General features: G+C 43.6%; 1 protein-coding gene and 1 pseudogene across 1 annotated transcript in view; one reads left to right on the plus strand and one right to left on the minus strand.

The window, feature by feature from the left end:
• Nucleotides 1-20,208, minus strand: part of DTX4 (deltex E3 ubiquitin ligase 4) — a 57,434-nt gene that overhangs the window by 15,393 nt on the left and 21,833 nt on the right. Inside the window, 2 exon segments of the mRNA XM_060261934.1 lie at nt 430-491; nt 4,961-5,717. Coding sequence (XP_060117917.1) covers nt 430-491; nt 4,961-5,717 — 819 coding nt within the window.
• LOC132589237 (histone H2B 5-like) lies at nt 11,445-11,841 on the plus strand (annotated as a pseudogene).

The raw sequence follows: 20,208 nt of genomic DNA on the forward strand, positions 1-20,208 counted from the left end.
AAGCCTCCCCACCATGGACTCCATCTCAGAATTATTTGGCAATGAGTGAAACTTCCTACACAACCGCCAGGAGAAAGCAGTGTCCTATAAATCAATGTATTCCCTCTGTAAGTATTTATTTGGAGCATATCAGCTTCCTGCTTGTGTCCTGCTATGATCTGAGCCTATATTTCATTTGTGTGAGCAACTCACCCTTTGGGTAGTCAGCAAGGTAGTCTTTTTGCTCATTTCCAACTCTCATTCTTCCACAAAGTAACAAGTAGGCCAGAAAAGGCTGATAAGCCTCAATGACCTAAATGCGTGTAGCAACCCCCTCCCCTGTCCAACATTAAAAATCAATGTTATGATTATTCATCAGCTGAATTAGAATCAACATGGTGGCTGGAACTATCCCTATCCTGGTCCCATAACAATTCCACCATTCCTTACCTGCCAGTGCTGGATTGACTGGGCTTGAGCCATTGAGATTTTTGACAGGAACTGTAGGAACCCTGTGGGGAAGGAACACAGGGTTTAGAAATGGCTATGGGGTGACTGCACCATAACCAAGAAGACAAAGCAAACACAGCAGGAAATTAGGCACAGACTTCAGTGAACACCTCAGATGCCTCTAAACAAAAGGGCTGGATGCACTGCGTAGTCAAGGAAGTTGGTGCGTTACATGAACCCATCTTTCACAGACACTAGGTATGTGGCACATTAATCTCAATTCCTCTCGTATCCCAAATGATGCCTGCTAAAATCCTGGCAGTGACAAAAAAAACAGGAAAAAAACCCAGCATGTTCCCATGGAACCAGCCTGGCAGGTTATCTTACTGCTTTTGGCTGCTAGCAGCCTGAGGCACAAACACTCCCTGGCTGAGCAAGGAGACCCAGTCTGGGAGAGGCAAGTAAGCCTGCAAACATGTGAATTAAGGTGTGTGAGAGAGAAACAAGAGGACTGGTTCAGTGAGAGCGTAAATCAGGGATTATGACAAGCACTGTATCATCAGCAAGAGTATCTGTAGAGGGAATGGGAAGAGGACTAGATGTGAGTGGGGCATGGCTTTCAGCTTTGGATGGCTTTCCTTGTATCTCTGTCTGGCAGGTAGGAGAGGGCAGTGTGTGATGCTGGTCCCTGCAGAAAAGAGATGCTTGCTGTTTTCAGGGATGCTTCCTGCATTTCCAGCTTAGTGCTAAAGTTCACAAAAGCACATCTGTGTGCCATCTTAGATAAGCTCCCCCTTTTGCCTTCAGAAGAAACATATAAGTGACTAAAAAAAATTGACATACATAATACATTCAGGAATGAAATAAAGAACTTCAGTCCTTGCAATATCAGTCTCTTGAGGATGCAACTCAAATGCTAGCTGAGACTTCTAAATAAACATGCAGAAGTCTCATGCTAGCTGAGACTTCTAAATAAACATGCATGAGAAAATTAATTACCACTTTGATTTTAAAACTATGCATAATCTGCATTAAATTCTCTTCCGAACATTTACTGTATTAATCATGCACTAGAAGTCTCACGTATTTTAATTTTAAAAATCATAGGTGTATATCTGCAAGAAGGGTGCACTCTGGGTGGGACTAGTATAGGGGTGGCCAAACTGTGGCTCAGGTGTCACGTGTGATTCTTTCACACATGTTGTGTGGCTCTTGAAGCCTCCACCACCCCATCGGCCAGCTTGGAGAACACATCTGTTTCTTTAAATCACTTCTCCAAGCCATGCCAGCCAACAGCTTGGAAAATGTATATAAAGTTACATTTGCTTTCTTTCTGCCTCTCTCTCTCTCCATCCATCTATTTCCCTCCCTCCCTTCTGAAGTTTATTCTATGTGGCTCTTACATTAAGCAAGTTTAGCCACCCCTAGTACACGCACTACCCCACCTAGAACAGTGCCTTGTCCAATCTAAGAATTTCAAAAGATATGTTTTTTAAAAAAAAATGTGGCATGACAACTACCATTTAAAGAGCAAGACCTTGTTTTTTAGAATTGGAAAGTTTCTGATTTAAAAAAAAATCAGTGCTGATGGTTAAAAGGTAAAGGTAGTCCCTTGTGCAAGCACCAGTCGTTTCTGACTCTGGGGTGACATCGCATCACGACGTTTTCACTGCAGACTTTTTATGGGGTTGTTTGCCATTGGTGCCCCCACTCAATTTATCAATGCTTCAAACTTTACCTGCCCAGCTCAAGATCTTCCTTGTTTCAGGGTGAATCTTTCAAGGTAATTATCACCTTAATCATGCTGAGGTAAACCTGACATATCCCTTTTGATATTATCATTGAGCATCATAAGGTGGTTAAAGGGCTTATTTGATGCATGTGTTGTGTGTTTAAGGAAACTGCTGATTATGAAGTAAATCTTAACTTTAAAAAGCTCTTATTCAGCTTATGTTTCACATGTTAACCATTAAATACATATATACTCTTAGGTTACAAACATTAATGTGAATTGATAATAAGAAAAATCACTCACCGTCCATTCATTTCTTGGAACTTATAGTCCCTCCTGGAAAAGTGCCAGCTCACCCAGCAAGAAAGGCTAGATATCTGGGTGGCAGCTTTCACTACTGCCAGGTAGTGGCAGTATTTATTCCCTGATATGTAGGTGTAGGAAATTAACAAACTGGATAGGTACATCATTTCTGTGGGCTCAAGCTCAGATCAGTCCTGCAATGGTCACCACCTATTGCTGGGATTGACGCAGCCAGATAGGAAACCAGTGTTGCATGAAGCTGGGGGCAGACAATGTCTGCAGTAATTCAGTTTTCTGTCCCAAATGGCATACTGTTTACATAAAACATCCCTGACAGAGCTTACCTGGGACCTTGCACCAAGTCACCAGAATTTCACCTTCAGACCCTATTCAAGGCCCAGTTCACTTAATACACATTACCTAAAAACAAGTAAACTTGCAAGGAGGAAATTGTGCATAACTACATTGGCGGGAAGCTGTGAGAGTCATATATCTACCCAATATGTGCTACCCAGCTCCTATTCATAAGTAACTGGGTGCTATGTGCTATCTAGCTCCTATTCATAACTGGGGTTGGAGCTGGGGTGGGGAGAGATGAATACACATTTCCCTGCTCACAAGTGTACTCCTATTTTAGAAAATGTATAATGGAAAAATTGGCAGATAATTATGCATAATATGACACTTGGGGAAGCTCAACGGGAATGATTAACACATAAACACACCTGAACAAGGCACCTCATCATGCTGTCTTTGAAGAGAAAAGTCTCATTTATATCACAGGCAGTTAAGGAACAGGACTGTGGCAAGAAAAAACAACACGACAGTCCTACAATCCTCCAAGAGCCTGTCAACAAAGCAGCTTCTGATTCACTACTGCGTTTCTGGAAGTGACCTAGAAAAGGAGGAATATTTTCCTCATTTTGCATCAGTGTGAGTGTAGGGAGCCAGCCACATGGACAGCACAACCCGTGCCAGCCTCTGTCAGCCCTGCAAGCCCAGAAGGAGCTACACCAGCTTGAACAATTCTGCTTGTCATTTTTATTCATTTATTAGATTTCTATTCTGCCCTTTCCTGAAGGCTCAGGGAGGATTACAACAATAATAATGCTCCATGGTCAAATTCTGATTGTGGCTTGAAAACTATTGAGTGCCATTTGCTGATTTCACTCCTGAGACAAAAAAAGGGAGGGCAATCATTATGGAAGCATCTGGGGCAGGGATGGGTGAAGTAAATATCAGACAGTGAGGCTGAATTACAAACAGAGCTAAGAACCTTTCTAACTGGACGGTAGTTGCCGTAGTGACAGACCAAGACCTAACAGGAGACAATTGTCTAATCTAAAGACAGGGGCATTTCCCCCGCAGCCCCCCCCCCTCCCCTCTTCATAAGCACCCTTCTTGCTGCTCCTTTCTTCAAGGTTTCTTTAGAAACCTTGGTTGTGTCTCCAAGTTATTCACACAGCCTTTTGTTCTTGGAAACGTTGACTTGGCCCTTTCCTCCCTTGCGCTCTTCCATGGGAAAGTCTCTTGGAAGGGTCATGGTCAGGGAGGGGGAGCAACCGGCAACAGAAGGCTGATAATAACGTCAGACAAAAGGGACGAAACACGCTAATTAGAAGGCCAAGAAAAAGTGTTTTGATCAGGGTTGGGAGGACTGAAGATGGGGTGTCCTCCAGATCAGGCGGCAGCATGATAAAGCTTTCTATAGGCTCTTTTGATAGGAATGCTTCCCAGATCTGAAGGATAGGGGGGGAAAGAATGATTCTCTTCCTCATTAAAATTCAAAAGGGGTTTGCAGGCATCCCCCATTTTATGGTTAAAGTGGTTTGTGGTATTTGATGAAGGGGGGGGGAGCAAAGAGCGGCTGATATGGGAGTGTCAGCCCCAGGCAGCCTTAACTCTTTATTAGGGATTTTCTATCATGCTAGGTTGTACATATTTATTAGCAACTAACATCTATCATCAGGCAGCCAACCTGTCCTCCTGTTCATGGAAACTGGTGTCTTGGTTCTGTGGAGATGCCTGATTTGCTCCCAATCCAGATCACAGCTAAAAGTTGAAGTGCCTTTAAAATCCCCAGATCAGTCTTTAAGAAAATGTTTTAAGATAATTGTGTCCACTGATCATAACAAAGGTGTATACTGAATGGTCATCTGGTGTAAAATCATTTCCCAAATTTATGTTGACCTGAAATTTGACTTCCCAACATTTTTAATATGAAAAGATGGTTTGATTCACCATCTGTCAACAATAGTCCAGAACCAAAGGCTATTGATGGGTGGCCGTCTCTGAAGACCAAACAAAAGGGGAATGCTCAGAAGAGCTTATTCTATATAATGACCCCCCCCCCAATATGTCAGGGTAAAACACAACAACTTCAGGATAAGCATGATCTCTGTGTTCTCCCCAGCAAGGGGGAGGAGGGGGAATCAAGGTCCATAGTTACTTAATTCAACTCTGATTTTCCAGAGAACTCCATTGGGCAGTACTCACCCAGATGCAATCAGCACACGAGACTGTGCAATGGCTAGGCGCTGCAGGTTGGTACGGTTCAACGTATTAAGGCTGGCACGAGTCACTTTGCCATTGGCACTGGGTGGGCTGGCAGGGGAGCCAGTTGTGGTGAGGGCTGGTGTGCTTGCTGCCTGCCTCCGACTCACTTGAGATGCCAAGGTCTTCAATGAACTCCGCACAGCTGCTGTTCCATCTTGGGCCTTGTGCACTGATGCTGGAATGGGGAGTTTGGTGCTACCAGACAGGGATACGGCTTTACGTGGCAGAGGTTGTACCTGCTGCTGCAGCTGCTGTTGGCTAGCTGTAACCCCAGTCCCCCCATTGTTTCCAGCTGCCACTGCTGCCTTGATGCTCATGACAAGGAGGCACTGTGGACAAGTGCATGCTGGTGCAGAGGGGGTGTTGACCACACTAGGACTTGTTGGCCATGACTGCGATTTAGGTAAGGTTCCAGTGACCAGAGGATAGACCATGTCAAGGCGGCGTCTGACGCGGCGTTTGCGTTGGGTCTGGCGGTTGATCTGCCCCATAGTGCTGAAGTCAATAATGTAGCAGAAACCAATGGAAGTGAGATCAATCCAAGGATGTTGTTTTTCATAGGCATGCTGGATGGTGATACCCACTTCCATATCGTAAGGTGTCCAGGTACCATTATCATTCTCCCACTCCCATACCACACCCTTTCCTGGTGCTGAAGAAGGGTCATAATAGCTGCGTCGTACAGGGCGAATGGTGCCTGTGAAGAAAGTAATAGAAAAAAGATAACAAATGGTGCTAAAAGGTAGGGATTGAAATTATAGGTCTGGCCCACAGGAGCATATGCACAAAAAAAACCACCCCTTTTAGAAGGTCTAGCTCAGAGGTGTCAAACTCATTTGTTACAAGGGCCAGATGTCACATAAATGTCACTTTGTTGGGCCAGACCATGTGTGCCATAAAATGTAACATGAGGTACCAGAGATATAAACTTTATAAAGATGATTTCAGATGCCAAATGGCAATAGGCTTGACTGGATTAGGTGTGATATGCAAAGGAGTAGTAGGCATGGAGATATCATCATTGGTAATGAAACATGAAACCTAGGTCTCAGGAAGGATGCACAAAATAAATGGACATAAGTCTGAAGAAGTGAGCAGTGCCTCACGTAAGCTCATACCCTGTCACAAATTTTGTTAGTCTTCAAGGTGATACTGGACTCTTACTCTTTCTACAGCTGTAAGAAACCACAACATTTACAAAAACCAGTGGAGGTACATTTTAACTTTCCAGGACATTCAGTTGCTGACCTAAGAGTAGCAGAATAGTGCCTCCCAGTCCCAACCTCAAAGGAATTTTAAAGGGAGATTAGAAAGAGAGACTGCTGAACTGCAACTGATAATGAAGCTCAATGCATCCTCTTGGGCTGAACTGAGATCTAAGCTTCTGTTCTCATGACCAATGGCTGCTATTGCTATTTGGCATCTGAAATCACTTCACTCCCCAAGAAATAAAAACAGATGGGCTCACATTCTAGCTGGCTCTGAAGAAGTGAGCAGTGACTCATGAAAGCTCATGCCTTGCCACAAATTTTGTTAGTCATTAAGCTGCTACTGGACTCTTGCTCCGTTCTACTAATGAAGATTGCAAGCGTTACTGTTAGGTTTCTTTTATTAATTTTATCTGTTAGAACTGGACAGGGGGATCTCTCCAAGTGAAATAACGTATTGCTTTCAGATTGGACAAAATCCACTCACTGCTAGTGATGATAATAAAAAGTTTATTGTGAAGAAAGGCAGCCAGTGAGGTGGGAGAGGAGAGAGGGAGACCATCTGTTGAACTAGAATATATGGAACTAGAAATGTATCTTTCAAATACTTAGCCATCTACTTTCAGTCATTAAACTATGGAATCTAATCCAAGAGATGTAATTCCTAAAAAGGGTCTTTTTGAAAGAAAATAAACAAGCTATGCATATAGAAATCTAATCATTTTTTTAAAAAAAACTTTTCAGAATATGTCAAAATAATTTCTCTTTTATTCCCCTTATCCCAGATGCATCTCTTTCTTGCCCCATTCCTTTTTTAATATGTGTACGTATGTTATCAGGATTTAAATACAACAGCAGAGCAGGGTGTCACATTCTCAGGGTGCAGGCAGGCAGGAGTCCAAAGCCAGTCCAAGATCAAAGTCCAGGAAGTCAAGCAGGAGCCAAGTCACCAATGCAGAATCACAAACCAGAATCAGAAATCAATGTCCAAAAGCCAAAAGGTCAGGGTGCCAAGGAAATCAAGCAGGTCAGGATCAGGAAGGAGCGTGGATGCAAGCCAGAGAATAGACTTGTTGCTTCCACAAGGTTACTAGGTCTTGGGTGGGAGCTATATGGGAGTCTCAATCAGCCTGTTCCCTGGGTGGCAGTGACTCTGCTAGAACTCAGGGCTGAGAGATCTGAAGCATCGGCGTGCCTCATGCCTTCGCTCTGAAAGTTCTTTCCGGAGCCTGCTTCGAACTCTTGAGATGGGAGGAGGAGAGCTTGGAGGAGATTGATCGTCAACAGCTGACACTGGTGCCTGGAGAGTGATTGATGGGCCAGCTGCTGTTTGTTCAGCTGAGGAACTGGCTGGCAACTCTTCCAGGTCTGTTAACCCTTCCAGCTCCTCCTTGTCAGGGCTAATGACACAGAGCTTGTCAGAAGAATCTCCCCCTCCCTGAAGTGTGCATGCACAGGGAAGTTTATCCCTTGACTAAAACTTTGCTGGTCTTGAAAGTGCCATAGGACTCCCTTTTCTTGTGTATTTCCTTCCACTTTCTTCTCTCCCTCTCCAAACAAGGGAAGACAGGTTTGGCAATGTAGGAGCAGCCCCAGTACAGGAAGCAAGAACAGAGCCAGGGGAGCTTTTCTCTGGTGCATGGATGGGCACTCTCTTTTTCCTTCCCCTGTGCTTCCTCCCCTAACGAGGGAAGACAGGCTTAGCAAAGCAGCAGCCCCAGTGGAGGTAGCAAGAAGAGAGCGGGGGAAGCTTTTCTCTGGTGCATGTGCACTCTTTTTCCTTCCCCCTCAGAGACACTTTTCCACACAGCAGCAGCAGCAGCCACCAGGAGGACGCAGAAGATGGTTAGTTGCTCCTGGGCCAGATACCAGCCCTGCAGAATCTAGATACACCCCACAGGCCGCACATTTGACACCTCTGACCTAACTAATAAAGAGGCCTGATATTAAAACCAGGACATCCCAGGTTCAAATCTACAGGCGCAAACTCTGTAGCCTGAAGTAAGTCTGTGATCAAGGAGCTGCAAGAGGCAACGAACTGTAGTTGGTGAGCCTGAAATCCCAAGTCTGGGTAACAAACAACCCTCAGTTATTTATTTATTATTTTTATTTAAAACATTTCTACACAACCTTTCCACTCAAGGTGGCAAATACTAACAAAATTAAAACATGAGACAGAAAGATCTGACAAAGAAAACTTTCCCTCCCTCTCTCAAAATATTAGATCTTGAGGACATCTATGACTCTGAAGGGCAGTAAATTCAGAATGGACAAAAGGAAATACCTTATATAACAAGTGATTAAAATGTGGTATTTGCTGCCAGAAGATTTTAATGATGGCTATAAGCATAAATGGCTCTAAAGGGGAATTAGACAGATTCATGGAGGATAGGTTTAGCAGCGGCTACTAGCCATGGTGACTAAAGGGAACCTCTATGTTCACAGACAGTCAACTTCTGAATACCAGTACTAGGAGGTGACATGAAGGGAAGGCCTCAACCCTATGCACTGTTGTTGGATCTCCAGAGAAACAGAACAGTGCCAGTCCCAACCTCAAAGGGCAGCCCAAAAGGATACCATGACCAATGATATCAAAAGCTACTGAGAGGTCCAGGAGAATTAACAGGACCACACTCTCCCTTTGCATCTCTCACAGGGTGGTTCAGTGGCAGAGCATCTGCTTGGTAAGCAGAAGGTCCCAGGTTCAATCCCTGGCATCTCCAACTAAGGGTCCAGGACAATAGGCGTAGAAAACCTCAGCTGAGACCCTGGAGAGCCGCTGCCAGTCTGAGTAGACAATACTGACTTTGATGGACCGAGGTTCTGATTCAGTATAAGGCAGCTTCATATGTTCACATGTTCACATAGGTCATCTGTCAGGGCAACCAAGCCTGTTTCAGTCTCAACACCTGGTCTGAAGAAAAATTAGAATGGATGCAAATAATCTACTTCAGGGGTGGCCAGCGGTAGCTCTCCAATGTTTTTTGCCTTCAACTCCCATCAGCCCCTGTCATTGGCCATGCTGGCTGGGGCTGATGGGAGCTGTAGGCAAAAAACATCTGGAGAGCTACCGTTGGCGATCCCTGATCTACTTCATTCAGGAATCCCAGAATCATAGAGTTGGAAGGGTCCAACCCCCTGCTCAATGCAGGAAATTCACAAATACCTTCTTCCACACATCAGCAAGAGTATCCATCCCCAGAAGTTGGCAAAAAAAAAAACCCTCCAGGATCCCTGGCCAAACTGGTCTGGAGAAAAACTGCTGCTGGATTCCGAAGTGGCAACCAGCATTTTGTTGGACATGTAAGAAAGGACCATGAGACCTAAGCACTGATACAGCCCTTCCCACACTCCTTCTCATGATCTGCCTAATTCAGAGAATCATCATTGCTGTCAGATGGCCATCTAGCCACTGTTTAAAAACCTCTAAAGAAGGAGAGACCACCACCTCCCAAGGAAGCCTGTTCCTAGCCAACACTCATTTTGTCACCTTGCTCAACAATGGTACATTTCACACTGGGCAGTAGTTATTCAACTCTCCTGGGGATAAGAACATTTTATTTAGGAGTGCAGGCACCAGTACCTGCTTCAAGGCAGGAACAATCACTTATTTTCTCAGGAAAGCATCTACTGTCTCCTGGATACAGTTGGCCAGGAGAGGCAAAGGTCATACAAAGTGGGAGTAGGTCTTAAAGAATCTCCTCTACTTCCTCAGACTTTGCAAGCTGGAACTAGATAAATCAGCAGCCAGAGAACATCCATGTAGAGTCCAAGTCAGAAAGTATGTGAGAGACTTTATCCACAAAGTGCTTAGTAAAATGACTGCAGTGGCTACACAGCAGTCCACCTACCCCTGTAGGCTGGAACCCAATGGGCCTCTGGCCACCCAGAAGGATTATGCAGCCCTATACTGTGTGGATGCAACGGAGGAAGAGAAATACTGTTTCTTCACTGCCATTACCACTACCGAGTAGACTTTAAAATGGGCTCTAACCTGTGTCTTGTTGGAGTCATACTGAGTCTTCTCTCCCTTGTCTTTTGATCATCCACAACCCCTTGGTAAACCAAGAGGCTGCCCAGATTCTCAGACCTAAGAGAGGGCGTCTAGGAACAATCATGTCAATTGCCTGGCTAATTTCCCCATTCCACAGGGCAACCAAGGAATACTAACCATATCAGCAGGAAAATCTCCCTGAAAACCAGTTATATCCATCTATCATCTTAATTGATCCCCCACCCTTCCACAGTCTTGGTATCCCAGTAAGTCTAAATCCCAGCAAGCAGTGATCTGTCCCCTTCAGATCACCTTCTTCCTGCCCAGAGCAGGACACCAATACAAGTGTGTGATCTGCATAATGTGTGGGGTCTGTTATTACCTGAGACAGGTACATCATTTGCAAAGAGACCATCAAATATATAATATAATGAAAATCAGAAACTTGCCATCTTAGACTTTTACTATGTATGGAAATGTTTTATTATATATTTTATTTTTAATATGATATGTTTGCTAGTTTTTAAATTCTTGTTAGCCGCCCTGAGCCTGTCAGTGGAGGGTGGGATATAAATTAGATAGAGCATAGATGATAAATAGACAGATGATAGACAGACAGACAGAAAGATCTTCAGCTGCTCCCAAAAGGTAGCGTTGGCATGAATGCTGAAGTACCCAAAAACAACCAGCCTAGGAGTCCTCAACACCACCTCCACCTTTGTCAACTCAGGCAGGGACACAGCTGGGCAGCGAGGTGGGCAATACACCAAGAGAATCCAGTCCTGTCACACAGTCCCAACACTAAGTACACATTCTCAATACCAGAGGAGTACTGGATAGAGCACTGAGCTAAGGACACAGAATTCCAATTGATTACAACAACATCATCTCCCCACACTTACCAGGCCTACGCTGATATATCACCAAGTACCCTGAGGGGGAACAGTTTGGGAATGTTAAAAAAAAAATCCAACAACCATTCATACATTCCAACTAACAGGGGTTTAATCATCCCCCAGTGTATAAACCTTAGTTGTCATAATGTCCAAATACAGCAACAGGATTAGTTTCATTTCAATATACTTTGTGCTCGGGAAATTTAAAAATCCAAATGGATCACAGATCTACCTCCTCTCAGTCGCGCTGAGGTTGGGAGTGGTTTGGAAGCTGCTGTGGTTTGGAAGCTTTGTTTGTCTTTGTGATTTGAAGCGTTTCCTGCAGGATGCCTGAACCGGCTAAGTCTGCGCCTGCCGCCAAGAAAGGCTCCAAGAAAGCCATGACTAAGACCCAGAAGAAGGGCGACAAGAAGCGCCGCAAGAGCAGGAAGGAGAGCTACTCCATCTATGTCTACAAGGTCCTCAAGCAGGTCCACCTGGACACCGGCATCTCCTCCAAGGCCATGGGTATCATGAACTCCTTTGTCAACGACATCTTCGAGCGCATCACCGGCGAGGCTTCCCGCCTGGCGCATTACAACAAGCACTCCACCATCACCTCCCGCGAGATCCAGATGGCTGTGCGCTCCTGCTCCCCGGGGAGCTAGCCAAGCACGCCGTCTCCAAGGGCACCAAGGCCGTCACCAAGTACACCAGCTCCAAGTAAGCGGACTGTCGCTTCGCGAGGAGGTGGAGAAAAAAAGCAAAAACAAAAACGCAAAGACTCTTTTCAGAGCCGAAAAGTAAAAAAAACAAACAAACAGATCCTCTCTTTGGATCTTTCACTCAGCCTCTGTCATGCAGCAGAAATAGTCATTGTAGTTGTACTATGGTTATTAGAATGCCATCAAAGTTTGACAGTCATGTGATCCTGAGACTCTCTCCATGATATATGGACCACTTTATTATTTATTGTCAGCTCTACATTACTACGTAACAGGAAATTGAAGGTATTCATTTCTATATATTCTGACAACTCATTGAATGCTTTAGTACAGACTCTGGTGACACTTTATGTATGTACTAGCAGTGAAGCCCATTGTAGGAAGAAATACGGGACCTAGAAAAATATTGGGGGGAGGATGATGAATGTATAGGTGGCAGGAAGGAAGCTGGACAAACAGAATGAAAGAAAAAGAAAGAGAGAGTCAGAGAAAGAATGAGAAAAATAATGGTCAGAAAAAGATGGGGAGAAAGGAGTGCGAGAAAGAAAAATGAATGGGAGGAAGGTAGACAGAATGAAATAAGACAGACGCGAGATACAGAAAAAGAATGAAAGAACAAAAGGGAGAGGTGAAAAGAGGGGGAGAAAGGAGTGAGAAAAACAAAAATGAGAAGATAGAATGAAAGAAAAAGACAGGGAAGGAAGGAAGGGTGGTTATGGAAAAGTTGGGGAGAAAGGAGTGGAAGGAAGGAAGACAGCGAGACAGAAAATGACAGGAAGACAGGCAGGCAGGCTACTAGGCAGCCATTAGAAGCCTTTCTTTCACCCCTCCCACTTGCAGGAAGGGGGAGAGTGAAGAGCCTTCCAATGGCTCCCCACCTCTTAAAGCAAGCAGCTGACAGGTTGACCCGCTCTGTGGGTGGATGTAAGAGGCAAGGAGCCATTGCAAGCCTCCCTTTCCCTCCCGCTTGCAGGTGGTGGGAAAGCAAAAGGGAGTCCATTCCATCTCATGGGTCCATAGGACAGAGTGGATTCCACTCTATCTTATGGGCCCATAGGACACAACGCACTCCATTCTATGGCATTTTCACAAGGCAGAATGGACTGCATTGTATCCTATGAGCCCATAGGACAGAATGGAATCCATTCCATCCTATGGGCCCATATGATACAATGGAGTCCATTTGTCCAATGGGCCCCTTAGTATAGAATGGACAAAAATCTGTCCAATGGCCCATAAGACAGAATAGAGTACCATTCTATACTATGAACCTACTGTAGCCCAATTTTAATAGAAAGAGTGAAGAGTATTTGCAGGTGGAAAGGGGTCTTGATACACTTATATTGTGTCAGTCTATCTGCTGCTGTTGAACTAGTCACTCCCTGCTGTAAATCCTTAGATTTGCTACCACGGTAGGCCTTTTATTTATTAAAGATTAGCAGCTTTAAAATTCACTATACCTCCCCCTCTTTTGCATTTTTATGTTACAAATGTCAGCATCTCATTTATGGAGTCATGGAGTAAAAGGACAGGTTCTCTTGTGGATCAAAAACTGGCTAATTAATAGGAAGCAGAGAGTAAGTATAAATGGGCAGTCTTTGCAGTGGAGGACGGTAAGCAATGGGGTGCCGCAGGGCTCAGTACTGGGTCCCATGCTCTTTAACTTGTTCATAAATGATTTGGAGTTGGGAATAAGCAGTGAAGTGGCCAAGTTTGCAGATGACACTAAATTGTTCAGGGTGGTGAGAACCAGAGAGGATTGTGAGGCACTCCAAAGGGATCTGTTGAGGCTGGGTGAGTGGGCGTCAACATGGCGGATGAGGTTCAATGTGGCCAAGTGCAAAGTTATGCACATTGGGACCAAGAATCCCAGCTACAAATACAAGTTGATGGAGTGTGAACTGGCTGAGACTGACCAAGAGAGAGATCTTGGGGTTGTGGTAGATAACTCACTGAAAATGTCAAGACAGTGTGTGATTGCAATAAAAAAGGCCAACGCCATGCTGGGAATTATTAGGAAGGGAATTGAAAACAAATCAGCCGGTATCATAATGCCCCTGTATAAATCGATGGTGCGGTCTCATTTGGAATACTGTGTACAATTCTGGTCACTGCACCTCAAAAAAGATATTATAGCATTGGAAAAAGCGCAGAAAAGGGCAACTAGAATGATTAAAGGTTTGGAACACTTTCCCTATGAAGAAGGGTTAAAACGCTTGGGGCTCTTTAGCTTGGAGAAACATCGACTGCGGGGTGACTTGAGAGAGGTTTACAAGATAATGCATGGGATGGAGAAAGTAGAGAAAGAAGTACTTTCTCCTTTTCTCACAATACAAGAACTCATGGGCATTCAATGAAATTGCTGAGCAGTCAGGTTAAAATGGATAGAAGGAAGTACTTCTTCACCCAAAGGGTGATTAACATGTGGAATTCACTGCCACAGGAGGTGGTAGCGGCTACAAGCATAGCCAGCTTCAAGAGGGGGTTAGATAAAAATATGGAGCAGAGGTCCATCAGTGGCTATTAGCCACAATGTGTGTGTGTGTGTGTGTGTGTGTGTGTGTGTATACTGGCCACTATGTGACACAGAGTGTTGGACTGGATGGGCCATTGACCTGATACAACATAGCTGCTCTTATGTTCTTAATGCAAGTGTCTTAACTATGAACTATGCCTGGTGCAAGGGGGTAGAAAGGATTTCCAGTGATCTGAGGGCTGTTTCGTATGTTGCTGATCAGTGAACACAGCATATGTTCACTTTGTGTTTGGGGGCAAAACTCTTTACATGAAAGGGGCCTACATGCATTTATTTCAACATATGCCCACTGCAAAAGGGTGCTGCTGAATATTGCAGCTGACCCCAGCTGCCCACATGTTTTTGAGTGAAATAAACCTATGGGCAATTCTGCATTCCTCTTTTATGATTGCTATTTCATCCCCTTCCCCCAATGCATCTGCCTTTTCTGTCCTGTCTTAATAATCATATACCTGCCAAATTCTATGAATATCTAAACCCTATTTAAAAACCAACTATGGAAAATAAGGAAATAAATACCTTTTCTGCATAACTCTACTCTGACTCCATCCTTTCTACTGCTGAAAAAGTGAGGAAGGGATTCCTTTTTACTATCAAAAAGGTTATGTTGGGGATCATGGATGCTGCATGGATAAAGGATATGTGGGACAAGAGCTAAAGGAAGAAGGAGAATTAGATGAGACTGACTAAAAAAGCTGACTGGATCCAACCCCTACTTTCGTATTTCACTCTCTTCAGTCTCCAGTCTTGATTCAGGATTGTAGGAGCTACTGAAATTAGTGCTGAAAAAGCAAAAAAAAAAATGCTGATAGTAAACAAAGTAATTATTATCTGTGGTTCTGAAAACAACCCTCCTACTAAATATACCTTACCCCTCCTGGCTAAAGTTACCTTAAGCACACAACCATTATCATATTACAATTATAACACCAACAAAAATACTCAGGTGTTCAGATACTTTAAAGACTAACAACATTTATTGCAGCATAAGTTATTGTGGACTATACCCTATTTCTTCCTTTATTTACTTCCTCCTGCCAATGTGTTTGCATGGCCAAGAACCTTGCCAACTATTCACAGACCACAAAAAAAAATTAACTGCCATACCACAGGTGATAAGGGAATCACACTCAGTGACAAATATTTACACAGGGTTAATAACCACACATGGACATCCATGGGTTATTATCTGTGGAGGCAGAAATTTTAAAATAAAATAAATAACCTTTAAAATCAGCAATGAAATCATAGGTTACCATAGAAGGCAATACAGACATCCTTTCAGGAGGCTACAGCTGAATGGGGATATTTCAGCAACCATTCCGCCACATGGAGAAGATGGCTTGGGTTTCTTGACACAGTACCCTCATTTTATCCACAGAAATTACTAATGAGATCTTGGAACTTTTTTAAAATCTATGCCAGTCAAGTTAATAGGCTTAAATATAATCTGATTAGTTACATTCTGAAGCACTAAATCCACAGTTCTCATGTCTGAGGAGTGGGTTCCCTCAGGAGGTGAGAGCAGTTAAGGGAAGTGCAAACTTCTCTCCTTTCCCACAACCTAGTTTTTCCTATACGTGTAAGGGCAGAATTTGAATGGAACAAGGAAAACACACAGAGTTCCCAAAATCATGTTTCCCTTGTAGCTAGGAGTATTTGTGGGAGAGAATGAGCAAGAGGGGCAAGGAGTACTCTATCAGCTGTCTCCTGCAGCTACGCACACACACACACACACACACACACACACACACACTGGGTGGAGAAAGTGGAAAACAGTAGAAAGAGTTAAGCATTTCTTTCTCTTCGTTGCATTCTTCCCCTAAGAATATCCTTGCCCCTGTATTACTTCAGCAAATGCAGCCTGATGTTTGCCAAGGTCACATGCGCTTTTGTCAAGTAGGCCAGGAAGTAGAAGCTGAACAGGCTGTGTTCCCATCCACTTGTGATAATAATCTTACAGACGACCAATGGGACAGCCTCCTATGTTGTAGGCTTTTAATCTCTCCGTCCAGCATAGTTTTACACTAACCCACAAGAACTACCTCAGAGAGCAGGCAATGGAAGTTCTCTTATATTAATGAATACTTGGAAGCGGAAAACAAGCACAGCACGCAAAAAGCTATGCTAGAACCTTTCTCCCTAATGTGCTAGTTGTTAATTTACAGGGAGTTTTCACAGGGCAGGGAGATGGGCAGCACAACCCATTGATATTACAAAGCTGAACAACCCATTCCACCTCAGGATTCTACCGCATCACTCTGAGTAGACAGGGCGTCATTCACAACATCCACCATGTTATCATCAGAGGGTCTCATGGAATTGTTAAGAGTAAAAGCATAATGAAGGTACTACAATTATTTCAGAGGCTACTTGCAACTGAACTAGGTTTCAGTCCTAAAAACATCATAGAAAAGGCTTGGGTGTACTGAACCATGGAGATCACTCTAGCCATCCATCAAAAGCAATAACCGCATCTCTTTCCTTTGTTACAACAACGCTCCTTTTGCCTCAGTTTAGTGGTTTTCAAAGGCTGTAAGACCCTTGCAAAGGCTATAAGACCCTTGCACAAAGGCAAGGCAAGCAGATGGAATAGAAGAAAAAGGAGGGTCTATACACAGAAAGCACTTTGCTGGAGAGCCCTCAGCCTGCAGTCAGCATCAACAGGAAACAAGACAACAGACAGAAAAACTTCACCAGTAATTGACTGGTTCATATAGGAAATACTTGAATATCCCTTCCCATGTTTCTACAAATTGAATCATATATACTTATCCTTAAAATGTGAACCTATGGTTCTACAGAATGAAAGACATTCATATGGGAAACACAATGATTTCTTCCAGGACTGTGAGATGGAAAACTTAAATATAATGTGGCTAAAATGCTGAACTAGGCACTTTGTACATCTAATTTCTGGAAATCTTGCTACATGGTAACTAATGACTGCCGTGCATGTTGACGGGGGCAAATCAACAAGGGTGCTATTGTCTCTGGCCAGACCACCACTATCTCTCACCATCTCATTCAGGAGCTGAAGGAGATAATGTTTCTTTTCTCCTTGTTTTTCAGGCATTTGTAAATGCCATGTGGAAGACTGCATAAACCTACTGGAGCTTGCTGAGTGTAGCAACACGGTCTACCACCCCACAAAATTCACCACCTAAGACCAGCATTTCACTTCACCTCAATGAAGAGTCAATCATGTATTGAGGATACAGAAGACTGAACAGCATGGTAATTAACCCTACAGAACCAGAACTGGAATGATATGAAGAATACAAACTGTAATATCAATCCTGAGACTTACAGTTAAGACAGTTATCTCTATATATTCAGTTCTATGGAAATAAATATTTTGATCAGGGATTTCCTTTAAAAAAAAAAAGTACTAAAAACAGAGAAGGATTATTTACTGATTTTTTTTTTACTTTGTGCAAGTTAATGAATGGAAAGTTGGCAATTTCCCTAGAAAAACTAGTTCCAAAACAGGCACTAAGTAAATCCTGATACATACACTGTTACAACCTGCTTCTACCAATAGCCTGTCCAGAAGGACGAACTGCGAAAATCAAGGTGTTATTGGAACAAAATCACTGCTGAAAATACTAATTTGGCAAGTGTACAGACTCTACATTAAACTGCAGTTAATAAAAACAAAATGCTCACTGTGAAGAAGATAGTGTTCCTGGGCTAAAATTAAAATATTTGGGCATTTATTTTCCTTGGTTGTTAAAAAAAAGTATTGCATTTAATAGCAAATGAAAAAAAAAATGTCAAAGGAAGCAATTATAAGAAGCACTGCTATTCAATGGGATTAACTTCCATGAAAGACCGATTTCGCACTCACCCTACACCGCTGACATTCCTCTTTCAGCGCGGCGTCCTTCCCATTTCCCACTATCTGCCCCGGGGCTTCAGCTTGCATCGCCGTTTTTGCATGCAAAGAGAAACTGGTTTTTAGTGGTTTCTCTTTGTCTCGCAAAAACGGCAACGCAAACTGAAGCCCCGGGGCAGATAGTGGGAAATCGGAAGGGCACTGCACTGAAAAGAGGAATGTCAGAGCGGCATAGAGTGAGTGTGAAATCGGTCAGGGCTGCAGCCAAAGTGTCCTTTGAAGGTAAACACATTAATTTTCTAGCTTTATTACTATCCATTGACTAGCAAGAGTAAAGCTGTAACAAACAAACCTATGAGTTATTATATAATGATTCTTTACTAGCATAGAATTTCAAAAAAGGTTTCTGGAGTTCTCCTGGCTAAAAGGCTTCCAAAACAGTTTCAGTAAAGGGGATAGGTCCAGATTCACATATACACACAAAATGTAGATGTACAAAGTGCCATTTTAAATTCAAGTGAATGATGAAGACTGCTTCCACTGGAGCTCTGTGTTCATACTGGAATGTATGCAAGGTCTATACCAGGGCAGTGAATATAGTATGATACATGTCTGCATAAAAGTTCTGAAAAGATTCAGAAATTAATATGTTGTCGAAGGCTTTCACGGCCAGAGTCCTTTGGTTGTTGTAGATTTTCTGGGCTGTGTGGCCATTGTGGGACTTGAGGTTTCGCCAGCAACTGAGATTGGCATCCTTGCAGGTGTTTTCTAGGTTACATCTCTGAAGACGCAAGTCACAGTTGCTGGCAAAATCTCAGGTCTCACAATGCCAAGACCACAGCCACACAACCTGGAAAATCTACAACAACCAACCAATTCAGAAATCCACTGAATGACCTCTGACCCCTGCGGTGAAGGGGCAGCCCCTGAATAATTAATACCCCCAATAATAATAACAGTAATAATTGCTATATTGAATAAGAGCATGAGTTGCCTCTAATCTAGACTGTCTGATGTAAAATTCTGCTAAAACACTGGCCACAGTAAAGTGGATGTATGCCTAAGCTGGCAAGAGAGATAAGAGAAGCGGCCTCTTAGAGGCAACTTGCTATAATGAGATAAATAAGGGAATGATGTCGTGGAAAGTTACTGGGGAGAGATCCGTGAGGCAGGATTGTTTGAAATCAGATACGCCAGCCTACTCACTTTCTTGCTTGCTAGAAAAACTGTATGTACTCAGGGAAATGCATCTCAGTTCTGTGGAGATGTTCTGCCTGAAATAGGATCTGCCTTTTGGTATAAAAAAATAAAAACCTCGCTTCATACCAGTAAGTCTGTGCGGACCTTGTTATTTCTCTGCTTCATTTTGGTGCACTGTCCAGGAAAATAACAGGGTAGGATATTTCCTTCCCCTTGGGTAGCTGCATAGCCATCCGCCTTCCACCCACATAGCGGGAAGACCGAAGTAGGCGTCACGGTCACATTTTTGATCGAGTCCAGCTCTCTCCACCCTGGTGGGAGAAGGTGTCCGGTCCGCCAACCAAGATCCCACACCTGGTTGAACCGACGTGTCCAGGGAATCGGAAGAGCTTCAGGATTGTAAGTATGAACTGTCTGGGAATTCTGATTACCACTCCTTAGGAAAGATGAAGGGTCTGATCACCCCTTAAGCTCTGTCTATTAGGCTCTATTTTGGAGCTGAAGCACAGAAGCTAGGATTTGGGAGAATTTCTGTGGTGTGTGTGCATGTGTAAATGAGAGGAGGCATAGCCTCTAAGTGAGAGCGGACTCTAAATTGTGCAGTTCCCAGTAGGGCGACCTCACTGGGTCACAAGAGAGAGGAAGTGAAAACCCTCAGGGCTCCCTGGCTGCCAGACCCCATACTGGCAGCTGCTGTTTTGTGTTTTCCCTAGAAGTGTCTTGTCTAAACATCTGGTGCCATGGGTGGAAATCAGTCAAAACCCCCGCTAGAATACATGTGTAAAAACTTCAAGGAACGTTTCTGTGATTAT

Source organism: Heteronotia binoei, chromosome 21 (genome assembly GCF_032191835.1).
Source record: "Heteronotia binoei isolate CCM8104 ecotype False Entrance Well chromosome 21, APGP_CSIRO_Hbin_v1, whole genome shotgun sequence".
NCBI classification, from domain to species: domain Eukaryota; kingdom Metazoa; phylum Chordata; class Lepidosauria; order Squamata; family Gekkonidae; genus Heteronotia; species Heteronotia binoei.